The 25,935-nt window shown below is 37.5% G+C and overlaps 1 protein-coding gene across 1 annotated transcript in view; it reads right to left on the bottom strand.

Annotated features, from left to right (window-relative positions):
- ZSWIM6 (zinc finger SWIM-type containing 6) overlaps positions 1–25,935 on the bottom strand; it is a 183,982-nt gene that overhangs the window by 62,281 nt on the left and 95,766 nt on the right. The window contains exon 2 of the mRNA XM_074328909.2: positions 7,389–7,745. Within this exon, the coding sequence (XP_074185010.2) occupies positions 7,389–7,745 (357 nt within the window). The remainder of the gene's footprint in view (positions 1–7,388; positions 7,746–25,935) is intronic.

Raw genomic sequence — 25,935 nt, 5'->3', positions numbered from 1 at the left:
AGGCGTTTAGTTTACATCTTCATCTGAATTGTGACCTAACTGCTTTAGTAACACTGTTGCCCAAATAATGCTTTAACCATTTACATTTATGTAGCAGTGTTCCTTTTTGTTAAAGTTAGTCACATTCAGTCAATAGGCGGAATGCAGGCAGCAGATGTCTCCACTGCAGAGGATACTAATTCAGCCTCTTTGGGGGGATCTATAGAAGAATGCCATCTCCTACAGTTTGGGTGCCTGCTGTCAAAACTAGGAAACACGAAATTGAAGTCTGTGGCTTACAAAGGCACCGGTATGCCTGTCTTACAAGTTGAAAGCAAAATCCTGACATCAACCACTGGCACCGAGAGGGGAGACAAGGCAGTAAACTTCAATGATTCAAACTCAAAAACGTTTTTCTTTAGAGAGGACAAGAGCTAGAAGATCCCTGAAAAAATAATGTGCACTGGATAAGCACACTTGCGAAAAGATTTAAATCTTATTCTTAATTAAATCCCCACTTCAAGGTGGTAGTGACTAAATGCCTTCATTTCAATTTACAATTTTGAGGTAGCTGAAACAGACAGATCCTTCACCACCTTCTATTCAAGGGTGAGTCCATGTCATTCTACTGCCAGGATACAGGATGGTGTCCTCTCCAGGAGCAGCGGTTCGAGGTCAACCTGTTTTCCTTACCATGGAGGCTAATGACAGAGAGAGCCCTGGCATGCACCAGGCTTTGCTCCCTCAACAAGCCATCTTCCCTTCAGCTAAATGCCAAAGAAGTAAGTAAGTAGAACTATAATCAGTATCTCTCTCAGGGAACTCAAATAGGCCTGTCATGGTTTATAGCCCCATCTCTTATTTTCCTCTCATCTGACTTTATTACTCATCCCTTATTATCATTTAACTTACTTCAGAAGTTCAGTAATATGTTTATTCGTGTACAGAAATTATATTTAATATAAAGTATTTGTACAATCTCCAATGCTCATTAAAAAAATGCAGAGTATAAACACAGAGTCCATTACTCAGTTAACAAATGTATTAACAATCACTTGGCATAAATATGAATATTTAAAGGCAACGTTCTCAGAAAGTCTCATTTTTACATAATCCAACTCTTCAAATTTATTAAAAGAGATCTACAATGTCTGCAATCTTCAAGAGTGGTTTGCTCAGATTATTTTAAAAGGCTTTTAAAAAAAAAACTGGTTCACAAATAGTTTATTTAACTATCTACCACTACCTATGAAGACACATGCTGACTGCCACATTATAATGATGGTGATAACAGCTACTACTCATATTTACTCCTTTAACCCTCCAGACCATATGAAACAGGCACTCTTTATTGTCCACGTTTTACCAATACGAAAACCGAGGCCTGAAAAGAATTAGTTACTTGCCCCCAGTAACAGAGCTGGAAAGCAAAGGGGCCAGTATTCTAACTTAGGCTAATTTCTAAGCTCCTAAATACTCTGACCAGTCTTACAGTGGGAGGTCTGAGAAACCCATGTGCGAGGAAGATGGGAATAATAAGCTCACTAGACAACATGGAGAGACTTAGGGTCAGTTAAAGGAGAGAAGGCGGTGGTGAGGAAACTGACTGCCACTGGCAGCCATCCTTTGTAAATTACGCACGTCAAAGATAACTATAGAGCGTGAGGGAAGGCAAGATTTGGAAATGGAAAGGAAAGGATGAAGGGTATTGGTCTAAAGTCACTTGGCTGTCTCTGCGTTATCCTAGCAAATTCCTCTTGAGTTGGAGATGTGATTCCTCCAAGATAAGTGACCTAAGTTCTAAGATTATTTTTTTGTAAAGTGAAATGCTTTTTCATGTGAAGAAAAAAAAAAAGTTTCACCTGTACATGATCATATAGTCCATCAATTAAAAAAAAATTAAATCATATTATGAAAACATCAAGTTTAGTTAAAACTTAAGAGTGAAACTAGTACTTACTGGAGGAAAATTTGGTGGTAATTACAAAACTCAAAATGCATATACCACTTATTCTGGCGTTTCTACTACTAAGAATCTATTATTCAAAATTATTTGCACAAGTAAACACACACGATAGTCACAGTGGCACTGCATATAAACAACTTCAAAATCATTCAGTTGGTTAATGGTTAAATATATCCATACTATGGAATATTACACAACATTTAAAATAGTAATAGACCTATTTATTAACATATTCATGATATCTAAAGATAAAAAGCAAACGGCAGGAAAACGACTTTTTAACTTGTTTTTAAAAATTACATACGTGTGTTGCACAAAGAAAACTGTCTCAAGGCATATAAACCACAGTCAGCAGTGGTTGCCCTGGGGGAATGGGGAGCTAGTGGAGAGTAGGGAGGAAGCTGCTGGGAGCCAATGAGGACTTGTCTTTTTATGTTCACGCTCTTCCATACTACTATACATTTTTCCAACATGCAGTCTTTTTTATTTTCTTTAAGTTTCACACTACTGCACTTTGAGATAACATATTTAAAGCAATTTTAATTCTCCTACAAAATATATTTGCTAATTATACTGGTCACCAGTAGATCATATCTTTGTTTCACCAACTATCAATGCCAGAATGTTCTACAATAAAAAGGGTATGTTTGTAATAACCAAATCATCTCCCTAGGATACTTGCAAAAATTGGTGGCTAATGCAAGTCCTATTATAATGAACATGACCATCCACAGGGAATCAAAAGAAAGATGTGACATGAGACCTCCATCAAATGACTCCAAGTGTCACTCACTACTAGATTTGGAACATGTATGTGTATCAGAATAAATCTCCAAGATGCTACTAAGAACATAATGAAATGAAAAAAAGGAGTGGTTTTTTTTGTTTAACAAATTGCTTGTGCCTATTACTTCTTATGCACTGTCCTTGGGGAGGCTACCATGATACACAGGGCATAGTGTTGGCCCAGATGGAACTTATAATCAAGTAAACATAACCTACAACGAATGGGAGCACTGAGCAGGTGTGTTCGTTTACTTGGTAATATCTGGGGAGACTGAGTGGACGTGAAGACACAGAGGGACACAGAGGCATTTGGAGGCTGAGTTAAGCAGGGCAGGCAGGCATGAATGGGATTTACGGTGCTGGTTTTACAAGAACCATATTCAATCAAATTGAAATGCCGGATGGAAGCACACAGGAGTGCACGCCAGGGCAGAAGCGCAGGAGGTACACCTTGCAGTATGGATCCTATGTGTCTCCGGGGTCTCGGCAGAAATACCACCACCAGAGTCACAAAATCAGGGGTGGAAGAGGTCTTAGATGTCATTGTCAACCCTTATCTGACATGTGAATACATCCCTTCTCCATCTAGCTGACTGGGCTGGTATCTCTGGGCGTACAGCAGGGGTGAGAGATGAGTCTAGCCTAGTTGTGGGATTGGCCAGGCTCTGGGAGTAAAAGAGCCACTGAGAGGAAACCCCTTCCCATCTGTTCCAAATCGCGACAAATACCACAGCTCTCCCTCAGTCTGTTCCTCTTTGTAAAATCTGCCCAGTACAGGCCAGCCAATAAAGAAATCACTAAAAGAAGAGCACAAGAGATAAAGAAGAATAGGAAACATGGGACAAAGTCACAGAAAAGCAAGCCGACCTCCAATTCTAATATCATCCATCCCCCAATGGTTTCTTCTCTCTTCTTCAGGATGAGTACTTAGAGAAATCCCAGCAGGAGGGCAATTCAGCTATATTATTATTATTATTCATATATATGTTATATCATTAAAATTCTTCCAATGCTGTTAGAGAACACAATGAGCATTTTAAATATGAGAAAAACTTAGTCTCACCCAAGGTCACACAGGTAAGACACAGTAGACACAATACTGGACTCTCAGCCTCCAGATTTTAAGTTCAGTGTTCTGTTCCTACACCACAATTTACCATCTATAATACAGATCCGTTAATAGGAAGCATAAGGGACCAGAAAAGGCTGAGTTGAATTAAGAGAGTGGGTTAGCACTTAGAAATCAGTAAATTTCTACGTAAGTACTTAGCAAATACACCAACCTTTTTTTTAAGAATGTGGAAACTGGCAAGTTTTATTACAATATAAAACCAAGAGCAATTTTGCTTAAAAAAATGCAGAACTATAACTGGCAATTTCTGCGGAGGGCCATTAACATTAACTATCTTACAGCCACTATTTAGCATACAGTGGTTAATTTATAATCGAATCAAAATTATGTGGGAAATTTTATAAAAACACAATGGAATGTAAAAAATAGTATACTGACAGGACTGAACTATTATAATGACTAAATCTGTATTCCAACTACTTTTGATTAATCTGCGACCTTGGATAAGTCACTAACCCATTCTTGGTTCCTTCATCTGGAAACTACTGCAATTACAAATCTGCACTGCCTACCTTACAAGGAAGTTGTGAGAACAATATGACTGAAATCGACTTGGAGAAGCTTTTAATTTCACAAGACAGAATTATTTCAAAAACAAAATATTTCAAAATAATGATAAGCAACTAACAGAATTTTAAGTGTTAGGGCAAGTTTACTAGGAAAAGGAAAAACCTACTACCAACATAGTTTGTATTTACTTATAAATTATGACTTTCTTCCAAAAAGAAATCTGGACAAAATAAACCTCTTTGTCTTTAAAAGACACCAATTAAGAGAATCAAATATAAATCCTATCCTAACACTATTTATCTAGCAAAGTAAAAGTGATACTTTTCGTTAGAGAAATATTAACCCTTCCCAAGTATTCGCATTTACTACATCTTTCTTAAAGAAAAACTACACCCGTAAAACCATACAAGAAAGTACAGTTTTAAAGATGATTCAAGAATGCTTTATGCATAGATGTTTGGGAGGCAGGTAGGACTATGTAGTCAAGTAACTGAAAAGATTTTTAGTCCCACCCCCTCCTATGAGTAAGTCATCAATCTAACAGTTAAAATAAGACCCTCCAGGGAGCGGATTTCCCATTTCATTGCTTAAGGTCATGGCCTGCTTCCTACCTCTCTTCTTTTTTACCACTTGTCACACTAGAATGGAAGGCATGAAGGCAGCTCATGTAATTGGCCCATTTCCAGGCTAGGAGCAAATCTGATGATAAATTAAGTGGAGAGAGAGCTGGCGGGATAAACTGCTCAAGTTCACTGCTCTTGTGAAGCTGTCTTCATACAAAAGTTATTTGAAAATCACACTGAGATTAAAGCTAACCTGCATTCTACCCTTGATATTTCTTTAGATATATTTTTCTTCCAACTTTGAAACTCTGAAGAAATATGTCACATGAGCACATTCTGTATCCAAATTTACATTGTTTTCTTAGTCCCACTATTTCAACATAGAAGAGGATTTTAAAAGCTTTTCGATAAGAAACTTTGGGGGCTACTATCCTTGAAAACAAGGGAGACAAATGCAGAACAAACAACTGACTGTTCATGTGGGTCTCTAGTTAAACTAAAACTCAGAAAACAAAGTGACCCGAATGAGTTACATGAATTAAGAAAAAAGAAGGAAAAAAAGAATGCATAGAAGTTTGAAGAAATGTTTTATCCTATTCTTACACCTCCACTGAACAATTTAGTAAGAAGCCACAAATAGGTTCCTGAGAAATCTCTGTAATGACTGTTAGCTGGGGTGAATTTTCACAAGGCAACAAGATTGAGACAGACGATCTGACACCGCAGAAGCCTACTTCAAAAGTCCTTGAGTGCATGTGCTTTTGGTGGGTCTAAGGTACTTACGTGGCAGAGTTGTTTATAATCCTGTTATTTAAAGCTGGTGGACTCTACCAAGTAAAATGCTTTACACACCTTACGATAGCTACTTTAATAAAGCCAGGCCTGATATGGGGAGCACTAGAAGAAATATGGCTATGTGGATTTTCCTCGGACATAAAAACCATGTGAAAAATACCTTACAGCACCAGGAGACTTGTAAAAGAATGCTCACAGCAGCTCCATTCAAAACAAGGTCCATCAACAGTGGAATGGACAAATAAATAGTGCTGCTCTCATACTAGAATACTCTAGAGTGCTGCTGTGCAGTAAGGTAGCCACCAGCCACATACAGCGACTGAGGACCTGCGAGTGGCCACAGTGGGATTGCAGATGTGCATGTAAAAACAGACCAGATTTCAAAGACTGCATATAAAAACAAGGTAAAAAAACACCACTACTTTTGTTAAACTGATATTTCTGAGTATTGTGATATTAACATGAATATGTTGAACATTTGGATATGCTATGATAACTAAAACCTGTATTAAAATTAATTTTACTTGTTTCTTTTTAAATGGCGCTACGAGTATATTTTAAATTATACATGTGGCTCGCATTGTATTTCTATGGGACAGTGCTGGGAGTGTCGTATTTGTGGGTGTGGGTGGTGCTTCGCTTTGTTAATCTGCACATTCATATTTTATGCACTTTTCTGCGTGTTGTACCTCAGAATTTAAAAAGAAATGATATCAAACTGCTTTCCTTAAACATTTATATTTGCTATATCAAGTAATGACTTTGAAGAAAACCTGAAACAATAGGGTTGAGTGAGTGACTGGCACAGTCAAGACTGTTTTACATTCAAGATATTTTTAAATATTTTAAAATTAAATGCAAATGTTTTAAAAGCACATTAATCTATAATTTAACAATACTATTTATCCTGTGCTAATGTACTCTATAAAAAAGGTGGTGGGTGTAATTCTGAAAAGTTGCACATGTATTCTTGTGAGTTAACACTATTTGCAATGCACAAAATAGTTGATTAATGTGTTTACAAAATAAATGAGATATGTTCAATGAAAGACTTAAAAGAAAACCTTTTTGGGATTTCTTTTTTTTTATTATTAAATTTATTGGGGTGACAATTGTTAGTAAAATTACATAGATTTCAGGTGTACTTTTTGGGATTTCTTAAACACAACAGCCATAGTCTAAACTCTCTCTAAACAGGTTGCAATATTTTTCTAAGAATAATTTATTTTTTTAAACTGAGGCATCCTGTCACAAACTTCCTGCTTTGGAAAGTCAATTTTAAAAGAAAATGAACAACTTCCGAGTATGTGCAAGTCAGTATACTGACAACAGCTGATATGTGTGAATGAAATGAATACGTGTCTTCCATAACTAATATCTAGTATTTGATAAATTTTACCAAATATAAAATTGTAAGAGTCAAGCTTTAACAAATGAGAGACTTTTCTGAGCACGAAAGGCTTGGTATCTAGAATGCACGAAACACTTCAAAAGAAATGTTTTAGGATGTAAAACTAAATTTAAAATTCTCTCCTAGCTACCTAAAAGCAATGCTGATGACCCAATTTACCTTTAACTTATTTTTATGAAGAATTTAACTTATAAACGAAAAAGAATACAGAGAGAAGAAATCTACAGAATGGACCTCTATACTCACCATGAACTTGGTTGATTTCTGAATTCTGGGATAGAATTTCATCTGCTAATTTTTGAGCAGTTGGCAAAACTTCTGTGTGGTGCACTGTGATCAAATACTGTACAAACTTTTGCAGTTGGTCTCTATTCATTTGAAAGAGAGTCTCTGAAATGGGAAGATGTAGTTTGACCTGATCTGGCTTGCGAATGCGGTATAAAGACAGTGCCACGACATGGGCACAATAAAATATGTCCTTGTTCCCACAGCTGCAGGTCACTGAGGTAATCTTGCAACGATCAAAGCTGATGGCCACGTTGCAAACAGTTTCTGGCTCCGATTGTATTGCAGGTTCCGTCACTGTGCCACTCAAGTGGAAACCTATATAAAGGAAAGGGAGAAGAGTTTAACTTCTGCATTTGGATGCTAGGAAATATTCTAATTCTTTGAAATGTGTAGTACTTGACAGAGGCAAGAAGAAATATGACAGCTTTTTTTTTTCTAGTAAGAACATTCAGACCACTCAAACCCCAATGCCCCCCTTCCCTACCACCCTACATCTTACAGGTAAAAAATAAATGGTATTCAACAAACATCTAAAGTATTTTAGAGCCATATGAAAATACCTATTGCAGGACACGCCACCAGTTATCTACAGAAACTTGCTAGATCACAACACTAATAAGCCATCATCACACTATCCTGAATCTGTGGTATACTTGACAAAAATCCCCTACATCAGTGGTTTTCTTCCTCTTTTTTCAAAAAAACTTTTTAGAGTAGGCCAGCTCAGCTTTCTTCTCAACAAACTCCTCCCTTCCCTCCACCTTCATACCAGGCAGCCACAAGCCTCCTCCAACCAACTTTGCAACTCTGAGGGGGAGGGGGGGGGTTCCTTACACAAGCACTGACTGGAGAATTTTTAAAAATTAACACTCCTTTCTGTAGCATGCATGACATGTCACAATATAGCGTTGTGTCTGAGCAATGTCTTCTAGTAGGTAGAACTGCAAAACCCACCAGATCTCAGACATAACACAGTCTGAGTAATTAACAATGACTATTTTCTTTCATACCATACAGTATTATAAAGCTGGTACAAATGTAAGGTTATTAAACATGCACACACATGTTCTCTATCACACACACACACACACACACACACCAAATCACCAAGTGGCAAGGGGCCTTACAGGCCTGTAGCTTAGAACCATGCAGGAATCCTCCACAATCTCCCTGACCAACAGCCACCTGGCCAGGACTTGCGGTCCAGAGAGGAGACATTCACCCTGCACAGGCGACAATTCTTCTTTGCAGGGCTCTAGCTATACCATACAGCCTCCCACCGCCACTGCCACTAGTCAGTCCTGGCCTCTGCGAGCAGTGGACAAATCCTCCTCACACCTTTTCCCTAAATAGGTGGGAAGGTCACCCTGAATTGTTTTTCTTTTTGGCACACCCATTCAATTCCACCTTCCCTCTCTGAAAGCCATATTCAGAGGCCAGAGATAAAGCTTACGGGGATCCCTTTGGGAATCTCCAGGAACTTCCAATTTACTTCTGGATTTCAAGTGCCTGACAGAAACTTGAAGCTACAAAATGAAGCCCTTCGTTCCCTCTGAGCTTTCTACTATCTATGCTACTTGAACAAAATTCATCAAGCAGGCCACTGTGTCTTTAGGTTCCCCTCATTCACAGAGAGAAGGAGCTAAGCACGGGGGAACTCTGCGAGGGGTGTTGCACAGGAAGCTGCACAGATGTCACGTGAGAATGACGGCTGGATGACAGAGTTCACATGTGGGGCATCTGAATTCCACTTATCGTCTTCTTCAAGGGAGGATAATCAGGCCAGAGAGTTGGAAAAAACACTATTCAACTTACAAGAAATCTTTCGGAATAATATAATTTTGTCTCTTTGATAATTCATATTCAGTAACACTTAGTGGAAAGAGAAAAGTGCTACAATAATTTTTACCAAATTAATCAATTTAAAAAGTATTTCCTAAAAACAAGTTACTATGGCTTCATAATAAGATCTTTTGAGAATCGTTAATACAATAACCTTTGGTTTTCTTCCACAGAGATTATCCATTTTGATTTTCTTCCACAGAGTTTAAGAATGGATATTTGAGTCTCCTTTATCTCTCTTAGTCAAGAAGTTTTGTTGGAAAACCACAATTAAGGAAAAGATACATCCACTATCATGCTCTCTCTTCCACTCAGCTTTTTAGTCCTCTGTTCTGAATCTTGAAAGGACAACCAAGGACCATCAAGTATCTGAGGAAGCCTCTCACTCAGGAGACAGAGACCAGACCAAATAAACCAAAACCAAACCAAACACTACTCCAAGGAAACATGTTACACACAGAGAAGGTATTACATTCATGAAACAAGAATGTGATGCTATTAAAAAAGAACATTCAGAGTAAAAAGAACTCCTAGAAATAACAATTATGCTGGTAGAAATGCAAAACTTAATAAAAGGGGTATATTAAAAAGAAAAATAGAAAATAAGAGAGGCTGGAAAAGGGAATTTGAGAACTGGCCCAGAAGTTTCCACATCTTAACAACAGGAGATACAGAAAGAAAAAAAAGGTAAAAATTACCAATAAAATAATTCAAGAGAATTTCCCAGAACTCAAAAACATGAGTTGCCTGATTGAATAGGCCCACTGAATGTCCTGCATGATGGATGAAAACAGACCCACACTAAGGCATATCATTGTGCTATTTCAGAACACTGGGACATAGAGAAGATCCTTCAAATTTCTAAAGAGGGAGAACAAAGTGACAAATAAAGGTTCAGGCATCAGAATGGCTTCAGACCGTTCAACGTTCATATTTAAAAGCAACAAGACAAAGGACAAATGCCCTTGAAATTCTCCAATTAGATTCTTTACCCAGCCTAAAAAAAAGAAAAGAAATAAAGACACGTTGTAAATATAACCATATTTTAAAAAATTTTAAGTGTATTTTCCCATGAGGAAAAAGTCAATGAAGAATAATAAAGGTGGCCCTGCCTCATTATATACCAGATGCACTGTAAGTCTACAATAACTAAAATCCATGGGACAGGCACAGATTTAAAAAAAAAAAAAAAAAAGTCAATGGAGTATAAGAGAGAACCCAGAAAGTTCTCAAGTATATACTGTACTTTTAGCGCAAGGAGTCACATTTATATGTGTACAAAGAAAGCAGTCTATAGAAAAAGTGATCATCAACTGCCATTTGTAAAACCAATCTCTCCCAGCTTAATACTTTTCCACCAAGTCTCTCCAGGAAAGCGACAGTGGAGAACTCCATTCACAGGCAAAGTCAAGACAACTGAGGACCCAGAAGAGTTAGTATTTAAATAGTGTATAAAGGTGTAACATAACAGGTACTTCAAAAGAGACTGATTTAACTCTCTGATTTAACTATCAGCCTGGTCTTTGCCACTGTCTTTCTCTCAAATATTAATGAAGGAGTGATTCTATTCCAAATAGGAAAATGATGAAGCCCTCAAAAAGTTTTACAAAAATGACTTCTTCATTCATGTGAGCAGTAAAAGTCAGAAGGAAGTATAATGTGTATCGAATCCTGATATCACATACAATTATGCTGGGGGGAAAAACACATATAATACAATTTCATTACACTAAACACTTACTACTCTCATAAAAATTTTTAAAAAGCAAACTATAAAAATACTGTGTGATCTCCAAAATAATTTAAGAAATACGTGAGTGTACCAATAAACATATACATGTCTTATACAGTAACACTTCATTAATCTGGTATCATCCAAGATTGAGGAGTTTCCTGAATGTTCACTTTCCACGTAATGCTAAATTATCTTTTATGTACCCAAACTCCTTTAAGAATTTCAACCATTTTCGTTGGAAATATTTCTAAGTGTAATTTCTACCCTGCCTCTCTAATCAGCTGACCACTTAGGGGTGTTACCAAGTGAGTGAGGCAGCGCTCCGTACTACTTTAAATGGGCTTTTTGGTTATTTTTCTCTACTATCAGCTATTACGATGATCTCTCTCCTACACTGCTAGCCTTTTTCATAGAAAATTCTTTGCCCTCAGGCCAGGTGTACCTCTAATTTGACTAGCTTTGTGGTGGCGATTTAATACTTAGAGACCTATTTGTTTTGGGGTTTTTTTTCTCCTTACATTTAGGTTGGGATGGTTGATGTTGCTAGAGATGAGAAGCTTTACTTTAAATATAGGAAAATTACATACACACACATAAGGGACAGCTGGTATATTACTTTTTTAAGACTACGCAATACTGAGTCAATATGTAGGAATTCCATTAAGCGTTACTTATTTCAGGGTAGTATAGTTGTGTATTGTAGCCTCTCCAATATGGGAAACCTTTGCAATTCCACCAACTCACTCTCTCTGTGGGTCCTAAATCATATCAGAGCACCCACAGGAGAAGGAAGGAGGATATTCCTCCCTCAACAATCCCTAGAGGGCTAGAAGACATCTTTCCCCACCGCCTCCTTTCTACCCCTAGCCAGTCTTCTCTCTTGGGTACTGTGTGACTTGAAACAAAATAGTGTTCCTGAGAATGGATTTTGCCTTTCTGGAGTTCTGACAAACCCTGATGACCGTATGTGTTAGGATCACAAAGATAAAAATCTTCTAGGATAGTTAGCTGTTCTACATGACAGAACAAAAAAAAAAAGGCAAGTCTCCACTCTATGTTAAAACAATGGGTAACTGCTTTATTTTCAAAGAGCTAAAACTGAAGAAATTACATAAACCTTATGTTGTAAATATATTTATTTGACTTTACAAAATATAATCGGTCAAAGACAGTTAATCCCGTAAGAGCAAACCTCACTGGACATCAAATTGTTTACCATCATGCCACCACAGAGCACAATAAAATATCAGTATTCACACTATCAATCTGCAGGAACTGAGGAAAAACAAAGTAGAAACTGAGGCACAGCATTGTACACAACGTGGTAACACAGAGAGTTTGATTTGGATCAGGTTCTGTCATTCAAATGCTGAGTTCTCTGGACATGATATTTAACCTCTCTGAGTCTTGCTCTATTTGTGTGCAAAATGTGGCTAGAAATACCTCCTAGGGTTGTTTTGGGATTAAAATGACATATGTAAAGCCCCTGGCACATAGTAAAAGTGCTCATTAAATTTTATTTCCCTTTCCTTCCCTTTCCAGCTGGAGAAGCAGGGGAGGAGTGTTGGATACATTCCCTTCATCCATAACACTTTCTTTTTCTATGCTACTGGAATCTTGGGGTGAGAGGCATCTCACTCGTGCGGTGGCTTGGAAAATAAGCTTGGCCACTGAATGTGTGAAGCGAGTAGGGCAACAGTAGAAGGATCATTGTTTGACAACCAAACCAGACACCTTCAGTCAGTTACACCTTTGCTCAATCCAGCTCTCTTTCCCCTTTTCCCTATTAAGTTCTGCCAACACACAAAACAGTTAATTTTGTGAGAGTGTTACTTTCATACACAGAGAAACTAGAAAACATTAGAGAGATTTGAGCACCGTCTATATTTCTAAAATGTCTATTATATAATATAATGTTCTCCACGTGTGGTTCGTCCAGGGACACCCGCAAACAGGTCTCTGCGACCCTTTCAGAGGGTCCACAAGATCAAAACTGTTTTCATAATTATGCCTACACATTACTGACATTTTAAACTCTCATGAGTGTACATTTAATCCTCCAAAGGCTACTTGATATGTAATATCACAACAGATTGAACACAGAAGACAGGTAAGAAAATCCAGCTCTCTTCTATAAAGACAAATCATAGATTTTCAAAAATATAAAACAATGCCACCATTTTCACTAAAATATTTTGTGCTTTGGAGACTAGTTTTTTGTTTTTTTTTTTAAAAATAAAGGTATGTTATTTATGCTAAGTTTATTACTGGTATTTAATAAAAATATTTTTTAATTTTTCTCAGCTTCTATGTCAAACACAGTAAATATCAATTGGTATAATTCTCATAAGCAAAAGGACTACGGGGTCCTCAATACAAAAGAGTGCGATCAGCACGACGAAGAACTGCTATTCCAATGCAGGGCTAAGGAAGGGAGGAAGGAAGGAACTACGCCAAATTGTCTTTGAAATGGCATTATTCACACTTGGATCTTACAGTAGGTCAGTAGTTAGTAAGACTCAGCAGAGACACATTGAAAGGGTAAATTTCTCACATATGAGCACATAATCAAATCATCTACATTAATTTTACATTAATGAGAATTAAGGTTTCTAGAAAGCGAATATTTAAAATTCACTGATATTCTAAAATAAGCTTTCTTTGAAAGCTGAATTTCCGTATCTAAGGTTAGATTTTAGTTGCATTTTAAAGGTGACAAAGAGACCCATGATATCAGACTAGAAAACCAACTGTTTCAAAATACATACAGACTTTCTAAAGGTTGCCATTTTGTGCACATGTGTATATGTGCACAGTTAACTGAAAAGTGGTTAGCAACTCAAAGCATTAGAAAATTTCTAAGCTAAAATAAACTGGTAGACGTAAAATAAATAACTACTGCTTTTAGGGCACATTCTTTTCAGAAAAATATGCACCCTGTACATGAGACACTGAAGTAACATATTCTTTGTTGAAAAAGAATTTAACAGAAGCAGTGGTGTAGTACCTACGCAAATACATCCTTTACCCTTTTCCTAAATAAAAAGAACCCCCAGGGAAATTAAAGGCAGAAACCAAGGCAATGTAATGTTATGGCTGAAAGGGTGGCAAGAGTTGTGAGAGGTTTTTTTGTATGTTTTTAAGTCTAAAAAATGCAAAAAGTGTTAACATTTAACACATTCATAACAAAACAGTCATTGCTTAACTAAACCCACTATATTGGCTGAATGTATAGTAACTAATACCTGATTATGTGTGTCTGGTAAAATAGATGAGTTAATCATTGCCCCGAAAAACCTAACTTTTACCTTTCCTAACTCCAAGAACTATGGCACACAAAATCCAACTCACATGTTACAAGCATCAATTTTAAAAACAAAACATTTTAATTCAAATAGTGCTTAATTTCCAGATCAGCAGTACTGACATATTAAGTGCCAAAAATGGAGGCAATAAACTCAACTCAAAAACCAACTTGTCTAAAAAACAGTATTCCATCTTAACTACATAATTTTCTCAAAGGGAAATCCTAAATTAAAGAGACCGCAGCCTGTGAGCTGGTTAACTAAATCCTCTAGCCTTAATTTCTAATATTAAGCTTAAACAGCTTATAGAAAGACTTAGGACATTTTGCTGGCAACCACTAATGAAGTGGTTTCTGTCTTTCAGAAAATTATTTGTTAAAGGAAAAGCTTTATTTTTAAAGTCCACTTTAATAATGCCTATTTGGAATAGAGTCACTCCTACACTTCATTAATATTTCAGAGAAAGACAATGGCAAATTAATGCAAAGACTGGACTGTAAACCACAGCACACCACATAAACGACATAAAAATTTACGGAGCGTACACAGGATGGGCCTAACCAAGAGTTCCCAGCGGCATTCTGCTCAGTATCGGGTTTGTTTTCCCGTTAATATAGATTCTTGCACCATTTCATAGAAGGATCCATATGATCAGTAACTGTTAGATATGAATGGCATTAGACATTTAAAATTATTCCCGAAGAAAGACACTTACCCCTTAACTTAGCATCTGCAATGGGCACCTAGGAGTAGTTGAAGGGGGATGTACTAGATTTCTAATCACATCACTGCACGTCCGTACCCCCAAATTCTGAAGTACCTCAAGGGTTTCCCCACCCCCACCACCATTACCATCAAATCATTTTCCAGAACTGAGGGAAATAACCATTGTCCAGCCCCAGATTATGGGTGGGAGGCCGGGGGTGATAAACATGTTAGGCAGAACTGTGCACAACTGTGAAGCCACTCTTTTCAATTCTACTTTCTCTGACACCAACCTTTTCTAGTACAAACACAGCAGCTCCAGCTTTGCCCTTCTTACAGGCCAGAAGGCTGCTCTGCTCGGTCCTGCCAGCACAGCCCCGAATGCCGCCCCTACAGTTTAGTGCTCCCTTCTTCTCTCCCCCTCCCTCACTGCGCCTTTCCCCAATTGGAGACCTGTGTCCCCAGTTTCTGAAGTGCAGATTAAGTTTATTAGAGCCCTTCAGTGCCCAAACACCAACTCTCAGCACTTCTACACACCTGTGCTAATTCCCAGCGCCCGGGTCTAAATGGGCGAGGGGGCAGAAAATCCTTTTACCAGTTTATTTCCTGTTGTTGCTTACAGCAAAAACACCTTCAGAATTGCTTGGCTGCTTGCTTTATGAGTGGCGGTGAAGGAGCAACTCTGGAGACTAATCCTGTTTATCAGAGCCAGGAGGTAAGTACAAAAGTGTGCTCAGACCCAGGAGAGAATGCAGGGCCTCAGTAGTCAAATTCCTCCACCCACACCCTGGAGCTCCCGCCTGAACCCTCAGCCCAGCACAAGCCCCCACATTCTGGCCCTGTGTAATTCCTAATGCCTCACCCCACTGCCAGGCTCTAACAGACTTAATTTTCACAGCCATCCTGCAAAGTCGGCATCACATGCCCCCTTTTACAGGTGAAGCAGCTGAGGTTCTCTGAGGGAGGCAGCGGTAGAGCACTCTGGATTAAGCAGGCCTCTGAAGGAAAGGTAGGAACACGGGTTTGATGTAAAAGGATGAGGCAAACGAGCAGATCCGGACACTTGAGTACACACTGCAGGTTGTAGGACGGTTGGAGGCAAGGCACTGCCTTGCATCTCTGCAGCGGGCAGACCCAGCACAGCTGTTGCAACAGGTCAGGCCCTGGTAACTACCTCCAAGGAAGGAACTCATGGGGCTCTTCCAAGCAATGTCACCCTGCACTGCAGGAGTCACAAGCGACTAAATGCTTTGGCCACAAGCCCAGGACACTTTAAACTTAACCTTAGACCATTTCTAAGAGTCCACTCCTCTCTTATAAGTTAAGCTGAAGGCAGAGGTCTGTGACGTCATCGTCACAGAGGACTGTTCTGGAGGAAACACTCAAGAAGCGTGTGTTACATAAAAACACACATACCCTCTTATACTCCTGGCACGTGGAACAATAGATGGGTGCTTTGGGCTTATGGTGACACACACGGCTGGGCCCCACGCCATCACTGACCGAAATGATTCAAATTACAGCCTGAACAAGGCTTTTCTCGTCAAAATACATTTAATTAAACATAGTATATAGAAAAGTATAACATGTGTTGTAAAGAATGTATACAATTTCTAGCTTATGACGTAACCTAAATGCTCCCCATTCCAAGAAATCAGGTATAGTATATTAAACTGGTCTGAGCATTAAGGAAAAAAAGAATTTTATAGTAACAAATATGTATTACTATAAATGTTCATGCTTGCAGCTATACCATCCTATTTTAAGTAAAACTTTCATTAAAAATCTAAATTAAAATACAAAAATTAAAAAAAAAACATGAGGAATCAGAGTATTTACTTCTACAAACAGATTGTTTTACAAGTCCCATAGGATTCCTCATAATTGAGGATTCTTTGTGTATTCGAAACAATCCAATGAATGAAAAAAATGTATTGGCAACAATTTTAGTAACACACTTTTTGCCTAAGGCAAAGTGTATCCTATATGAGAAAGTCGGAGGCAACAGAATATGCAGGATAACACAAGGTGACGTAGGATTTGAGAGAGAATTGGAGCCTTCTAAAACAAGATCAGTTTTCCTTCTAACTCCAACACATCTCAGTTACATGACCATAGGAAGTAACTTAGCCTCAATTTTTACATCTATACAAAGGGATTAATAATACCTACCTTGCAGGGCTGCTGTAAGGATTAGAAGTGACAACGTATGTAAAACCACAAGGATTTCTTTTATGAAATGCCTGCTATCGTCGTTACTGTAATAGAAACGCCACGTGCTCGTGGAAGCTTAGCGTTCAATGTGCACGCTGTTAGAAATGCCAAGCTCCCAAAAGCAGGCTAGCAGTTCTGTTACAATAATGCACAAGGGTTCATTGTTGTTCTTGCAATTATATTCTCATACATTCATGCTTCCAAATTAATGGAAACACTATCATTCTTATTCATTTGTTCCCAATTTACGAAGTACATTCTTAAAATGTGATTTGCTTCCAAACAGAAAAGAAGGGAACTTAGAAGACCTAATCTTGTCTCAAAATAACTTCTCATTTCAGTAACAGTCACTTTTCACTCCTAGCTTTGATGATCTCTCTACTGAAATAAAAAACACCTTGTTTTACCCCTAACTTTTGCCTTCAATGACAAGGTATGTAAAATTACTTTTACAGCTCAACTCCGTCTTGTCACTGAGCAGGAGACTAATTGAAAGTTGGATGCAACCGTGAGGAAACTTGCAGTTCTCGTGGTGGAAGAAAAAGTGCCCACAGCTTTTCATTTTTAGTAATTTATGGCCTGATAGGAAGAGTGAAGTCAGAAGTCCTGTTATCCTTGAAGAATGCCAAGGAACATTCGCCCTGCAAGGGCTGTAAGTATCCTTATCTCCCTGTCTGTGAGATTCAGCTGAGAAGAAAATCCTCCATGCTCTGTGTATATATGTCTGTAAGAACGGCGAGGCAGATGTATACCTTGGCTACGTGATACATTTTTTCCTGAAATACATAGTGATAAAAGGCAAGCAAAGAGGTCATCTGTTCAAAATATGGATGAAATTTACAAAGACATTCCCACCCATATCTTGGAGCAGTGTGATTAGAAATGATTTTTTATTTTTCTTGTTTTGGTTGGCGTGAGGGGAATGTTTTTTCCAAAATTTCTACAATGAACACAGATTGCTTAAAAAGTGCTTTCACTAAAACTGAAAAAGTGCTCCAAGTCTTCCTGAGCAAAGAATCTGCTGTTACAGATGAAGTCCAGCACACGTTCTGGGAGCCTGGTAATGACCACATACCAAGTGCAAACATTGACAGGGTCCACGCGGTCATCAAAGTGGTCAGTGCCTGACTAGCTGGCCCTGCTACTCTGGCAACAGTACACGCCCAGGCTCTCCTGAACCCCTGGATGCTCAGCCACACTCTGGAGAAAAAAGATGGATTACAGCACTCCAGGTAAGACGAGGCAGAGAGGGACTGGGCTGCTGGTTTTCATTCCAGCCATTATCGAATGTTAGCCCCATGGGCAAATTACTTAGTATCCATTTCCTGTTTTCTCTTTTCTCATGGATTAAATAAGGGACACAGATTATATTAGATGATTCCTAAAAAAAACTTACGGAGGGAGGCAGCAATAATGGAGTTACCTGTGCCAAGATGAAGGATGGTAGTTGCCATACTCATTCACACAAGACTTTTTACCTCCTTGGCTGCTACAACGTTGAAGCAATGGTCATTTCAAAGGATTTGGAAGCTCTGGCTCAGGGAAGGGGAGAGGAAAAGGATAAATACTTTTATAGCTGCAGTCATGTACACTCATATGTCACTGGCATGTGACCCCATTTCCCAAATTGTGTTCAATATAAAAGCAAGCAAACATTTAATTTTTATCTACATAATTTTTAACCATCTGCCTATAATGAGATTCCTAAAGCACGGTATCTTTTTGTTCTCAATCTAATCTACAGAATCTCAGATTGCATAAATATAGGTGAAGTTTATGCAAAATGTATAAATTATAGAATCACACAGAAACATAAAAGAAAGCCCATTAAAAAATGAAATGAAACAAATGGATCTGATCATCTGTCTGCCTTCACCATGTAAAAAGGTATATTCTTTCTCTTACTATCCATCATTACAAACACGAGCGGCCATACCCCTCAACAACCACTTCCCTAATCTTCTAAATTGGTAACAGGCAATGTAGAAGCCTCCAGGGAAGCAACCATGAATAATAACACAAGGGTTCCAGTTTTGAGAAGTCTAGTTAAATTATTGGGCAATAATCAGATCAGAGTTGGATTCAGAAATAAATAAGAGAAACAGCACAGACCCCATTTCCCAAATTGTGTTCAATGTATGTTAACAGGTATTCATCAAAGGACGGGGTGGTTCCTTAAGGTCACGTAAGTTTGAATTAAATTGCATCCAGCACCACCCCTTTGGAGATTCGGAACACATACCAGAATGGAAACAGCTCTAAGAACTCATACAGTAAAGGGATTCCTGTTGAACTTTATTTAGTAGAACTTTAAAAGAAGAATGCCAGTAAAGGTTTAAAAAAGGTCTAAAAGAGCTACAGAAAAAGGGAAAGAAAATATAGTTCAAGATGAGCAGTAGGGTTGCTAAACAGAATTAAAAGCTCAACTGAGAGTTTGGAAATCATAAATCAGCAGGAGCCAATTAACAGGCTTTTGTAGTTTTTTTAAGTCCACCTGGACACGTGTGGCTTACCGGCTGGGATGCCTCATCATCAGCATCCCCCACATACAGTTAAGAAGCCAATTATTTACTGAAAAAAGTAAGCCTGTTGCTGAAAGTCAATCTTCTTATAATGTAATCCAAAACAAAACACACAATGTTGTTAGTTGCACCACAATTATAATGAAAAGTTCATCTGGCATTCTCTCAACTAGAAATAAAGTGCCACTAATAATAAATAATACACTGCTTTAAATAACAATTTGTTTTTATTTCTTCTGAAAGCAAAGTGTTTATAATGTAAATGAACAGATACATTCCATTTTAGCCTAGAAGAGTACTTCTGTTGGATGTGGTGATGGTAACATTACAGAAAAAAATCCAAAAAATAGAGGCATTGGCCCAGAGCTCTAACCACAAATTTTCTTTCAACATCAAATAACTGTTAAATAAAGCTGTGCATTAATAATGATGATCCAATGTTATCAAACTTTAGAATTAAGAAAAATTTAATCATGTAAAATAAGAGAACTTCTGTGCCAAATTTTTGACCACTGTTCATTTTAAACAAGAAATGTAAACCTAAATGGCTTCAAATGTGAAACAGCACTTATTAAGTAGCAATTACATACACAGTGGCTTAGTTGTTTCAGAATCAAAATCTGTGTCTGAGAATTGTCAGTATAATGAAATGAGAATTGAACTGGGAAAGAGGCTTGAGTTTTAATTCCAGTTCTGCTACTAATTAGCTGTTTGACCTTGAATCTTTGGCATTATTTTCATATCTGGTCCCTTACCTTTCTTTTTTTCTTTTTTTGGGGGGCGGGGGAGATGGGAGGGTTGGGTGTCAAAGATCCCTTGAGAACCTGAAAAAGGGCACCAGATGCTGCCCCCTAAATATGCACAAAATTATGTACAGTTGTTCAGAGTTCAGGATCTATTATCTATTCATTTATTTAGGTTAAGGGTTTTCTTATAGATCTTACAATAGACTCTCAAACTCCAAACTTTCTAGTTTCTAAAGAAGTCAAAAGCAATCAACACACACACACACACACACACACACACACACACACACACACAGTCAAAATACATGATGAAAACCTAGACTTTTGCCTCAAATTATGTTTTTTCCTTTGGTCCATCTTGGACTTTGAAGAACTTTTTAAATAATTAGTTTAGTTGTATTTAAAATGTATATTTGGTTTATTTCTAAGACATTTAGAGTCAACTGAAATACCTATCCAAGTATCCACATACATGGAGGCAACCATACTTATCCAAGCTCAAGAGACTCTATTGTCCATTCTGATAATAGGGAACTTATTTAAATATAGCCCACAAAATATTGGGCATCAAATGATGAAACAAGAATAATTCTACAAGTTTTTAATGGGAGTTAAAGGAGAAAAATGATGAGAAATAATTGGCATCATGTATATGATCCAATGACTGATTACTATTCTATTTCATCATAAAACAAAAACATACCCATACATATTAAAAGCAGACAAAAATACACTACAACAACACAGGAGACCAGTCAAAAGATATGTGGACTGCTTCTTTAATCAGCCAGAATTGTTATGTTTATAAAATCAGCTTTAATTGCATAAAATATAAATGTACTGTATATAAGACCAAGGAAAATTCCACAGTTTGAAACAAAAGCAAAAACAAAAACCTGGGAAATACACTATGCAGCTAGTTTTCAGGCTCGGGAATTTTGAGGAAGAGGCAAATGGCCATACATTTATAAATCACGCACATTAGTTTAACAAATGTTTCAATCATAGTTCAAACTAATTTCTCTGGCAGAGTATGAACACTGAGACTTCAGGTTGAAATAAATGTGCCTCTTTTACATAGAAAGGGAGTCAGAAAATGAAAAAGGTCTCATCTCCAACAGAAATTTATTTTCCTGTTTTAGAAACCTATAAATGTTAGGATTGTAAATATGGTAGAGAGAAGAGTAAGGCCATGATGACAGATACAGCAGTATCTTTTACTAGTTTAACTGCTCTTTCTCTTTCAGTTCTCTCCCTCTGTAACATTTGTTCTTTCAAATTCTTTCCACACTTTCAAACTTTGCCAAACACATCTGTACGATGCCTCATTCCCTTATCCTTCACTCCATTCTGAAAAGGCTTACAGAATCTTTTCTGTGGCAGCTATATTCCCCAGCAACTCCTAACTCCACCTGGACCATTTATAAACTGGGGACATCTGCAGTTACTCTGAGCCAAGAATAAAGTCTTTTCCTTTGGGGGAAGCTCTACAGGCCTACTTAGCAGCACAGGTATAAGTTTACAAAAAAAAATAATAAATTTTTTTTTTTTCCCCAAATCAAAAATCATCATTTTGTTAAACAAGAAAGTGAAAAACCTGGGCAGGCCAGACAAATATGAGCCTTAAAATATTTTCTAAAAAGCTAAGGAATCCCACTTCATTCTCTTTGATGATTCTTCCTCAAATAAACTTTAGTTTTTTCTAAATAAATACATGAAAATTTACATACTCTTTTGAGAAGGCCTCTGATACATTAAATCTTTCTGTGAAATTGAATTCTCCCAGCATTACAATGACAGCTGTACTCGTGATATAAGAGTAGTTTTTAAAGGAGAAAGTCAGAAATGAAAAGTGGATACCTTAAGGGAAAACTAATCTAGTATAATCAGATTAAATAAGGATCCGATTTTCATGATCATGACCTTACTAAAACAGTAGTACTATATGTTCAAAAACTTTCCCCTTTAATAATTCTGAAGAACAGATGATTCTGGCTGAAAAACTGAGGGAGTTTATTCCTGAAACCAGCATATACATTTTCCCTGGTTTATGAAAATCTTTCAAAAATGTGTCAATACTTCCCTAGCTTCCTAAACAGTATCAAAAATCTAACACTTGTTTGATGGCTCAGTTACCCTATGAATAACATTTACTACACTATGTCCACCCAGGAATGCCTTCCCAGCCTCACTCAGCCAGGTCAGTGGCCCTTCAGCTAAAGAGCTCAGCACTGCCCTGCTGGCGGAGCGGCAGTCTGCTTCTTCCTCCTTCCTGGGAGAAGACAGGTACCCCTTCTCAAGCTGACCTTTTGCTTAATAGCTGCATCCCCTCTAGTTCTTCTAAAATACTAGTTTCCATACAGGAGTTTGGAAACTAGGTAACCAGTGTTGTTAATGCTGTGTATAAATAAGAGTCAATGAGGTCTGAGTATAGGCCTGGGGTTTCCTTCCATGATTCCTTCCATGAATTAAGCGCTTAACGTGGAGTCTGGGGATATTGGTGGGTTTAGCTTGGTAGCTTCAACGGCCCTTCTTTTGTCCTTGCTTCACTGTTCTCAATTATATGCCAGGCAGGAAATAACACAGAAATGAATATACTACTTTTCAAGTTTTTCACAAAAATGCCATGAACCCAAAAAAGTAAATTCTGACATTACTTCTCATTACTAGAAATATGTAATGTAGTAACATGTCTGGTTATTTTCATCACTACGGATAATATTAATAAGAAAGTTAACTTTTCTACCTATCACCGTATGAATCTCACTTTTCTCTAAGGAAAAAAAATGACTTTCAGGATAAACAAACATAAGCCGAACGTAAGAAGGCTCTACATTTTTTCAAGATAAACGCCTGTGTAAAAAAAGCAAGGCACACTCCAATCTTGGTTCCTAAATACCATTCTCTAATAAAAGGAACCAAAGCTTCTTGGAAAAATGGCTGAATCTAGGGAAGGGATGAAGAAAATACTGATAGTGCCAAAAGTAAGTACTTTAAAAAATCGAGGAAACTGTCCCATCCTGTAAGAGTCCCTCCTTGGCCAGGCTGCAACTATTTGAGCAGCAAAATAAATAACATCAATATTGGATTATAACTCAGAGAATAAAATATCTATCTATGAGTCCATATGTATATAAATAAATTATTGAATAAATAAACAGAGAAAGGACACATCTTTCTTACAGAAGATACCAATTAATAAATACAGAAGGGATGAGGGTAAAAATCATCATTAGAACAATCACAGTAATATCTGCTGCAAGCAAGATATACGGACAAATGATAGAATGAGTGGGTGAAGCTTTAAAAAGAAACAGTATTTACATAGCCTCAAAGTATATCTCCCGTCCAGACATGTAACTGAAGTGGGCTTAGCATATACCCACAAACTCGCTGGTCCTCCTCCTTCCAGTGAGTAGAACTTAATTTTCCTCCACTTGAGTAAAGGCTGGACTTGAATGACTCCCTTCTAAAGAAAAGCAAAAAACAGTAGCTTTACAGCGGAGACATCTGTCAGATGCCACCGTAAGTAAGTGACCAGGGTTAGCACAACCAATAGTAAGTCATGTTGGTATCACCCACCCCCCGCTGAAATGATGCAGGAAGTGTACAACATTATTACTTCTGATATTCTTGCAAAAAATGCACCACCTCAACCTAATCATGAGGAAAACATCAGACAACTGAAATTGAGAGACATCTACAAAAACACCTACCCAGTAATCTTCAAAAGTGTGAAGGTCATAGAAGACAAGGAAAGCCCAAACAACAGTCCCAGATTAGAGGAAAACAAGGAAAAATGATGACTAAGTGCACTGTGGTATCCTGGACTGCATCCTCAAAGAGGAAAAAGACCTTAGTAGAAACACTGGGGAAATCTCAATAAAGTCTGTGGTTTAGTTAATAGCAGAGTATCAATGCTAATTTCTTCTGATAAAAGTAAGATGCTTATGTAAGATGTTAACATTAGAAGAGGCTGGATAAAGGTCGGATGTAAACTCTCTGTACTATCTTTCCAACTTTTCTGTAAAACAAAAATTAATTCAAAATTAAAAATTAAAAAAAACCTGATATGGTTACTTAGTAACTTAGTGTGGTTACTTAGACCTCAGAACAAGTCACAAATATCTAAGCCACAAAGATCCTTTGGGCCACATTAAGATCAATTCCTAATATTTCAATTTAAAGATTAAAAGGATTTTTCATGCTAAGAGGAAGGGTAGGAAGACCCCAGAGAAATACTTGCACATATGCACCATAAGACATACAAAATAATGTTCAAAACAGTTTTGTGATATAAAACTGGTAACCCGAATATCCGTCAGCAGCAGACTGAATAAGTCTGTGACATACTCATATGGCAGAATACTATGTAGCTGTGAAAATGAATGGACTACGATCACAATTTGTTTTTTAAACTGAGGTACAACTGACATATAGCATTAGTTTCAGGTGTACAACATGATTTGATATTTGTATACATTGTGAAATGATCACCACAATAAGTCTAGTTAATATGTGGCACCATATATAGTTACAAACGTTTTTTTGTGATGGGAACTCTTAAGATTAACTCTCAAATATGGAATACAGGATTATTAACCAGTCACCATGCTATACATTACATCCCCGTTACTCATTTGTAAGTTTAAGTGTGTACCTTTGACTCCCCACCCCACCCCCAACCATTTTACCCCACCCCAAACCCCCACCTCTGGTAACCAATCTATTCTCTGTATCTATGAGCTTTGGTTTTGTTTGTTTGAAAGACAAATACTACATAATTTCACTTATATGTGGAATTTTTCAGATTCCACATACAAGTGAGATTATATAGTATTTGTCTTTCTCTGACTTATCATTAGCATAATGCCTTCAAAGTCCATCTATGTTGTTGCAAATGGCCAACATTTCATTTTTTTATGGCTGAATAATATTCATGTGTGTGTGTATACACAATTTATTTATCCATCCATCTATCAATAAACACTTAGGTTGTTTCCATATCTTGGATAGTGTAAATAATGCAGCAATGAACATGGGGGTATATACATGTATCTTTCTAAGTTAGTGCTTTAGTTTTCTTTAAATAAATAAATACCCAGAAGTAGAACTGCTAGATCATAAGGTAGTTCTATTTTTATTTTGAGAAACATCCATACTCTTTTCCACAGTGGCTGGACCACTTTACACTTCTACCAACAGTGCACAAGGGTTCCCTTTCTCCACATCCTCACCAACTCTTGTTGTTTTTATAACAGTCATTCTAAAAGGACTGAAGTGATACCTCATTGTGGTTTTGATTTTCATTTCCCTGTTGATTACCGATGTTGAATATCTTTTCATGTACTTGTTGGTTATCTGTATGCCTTCTTTAGGAAAACCATCTATTCATATCTTCTGTCTATTTTTTAACCAGATTGTTTGGGTTTCTGC

The sequence above is a fragment of the Rhinolophus sinicus genome, chromosome 3 (genome assembly GCF_057876585.1).
Source record: "Rhinolophus sinicus isolate RSI-liver-muscle chromosome 3, RSI-T2T, whole genome shotgun sequence".
NCBI classification, from domain to species: Eukaryota; Metazoa; Chordata; class Mammalia; order Chiroptera; family Rhinolophidae; genus Rhinolophus; species Rhinolophus sinicus.
This window is presented reverse-complemented; position numbering and strand designations above follow the sequence as displayed.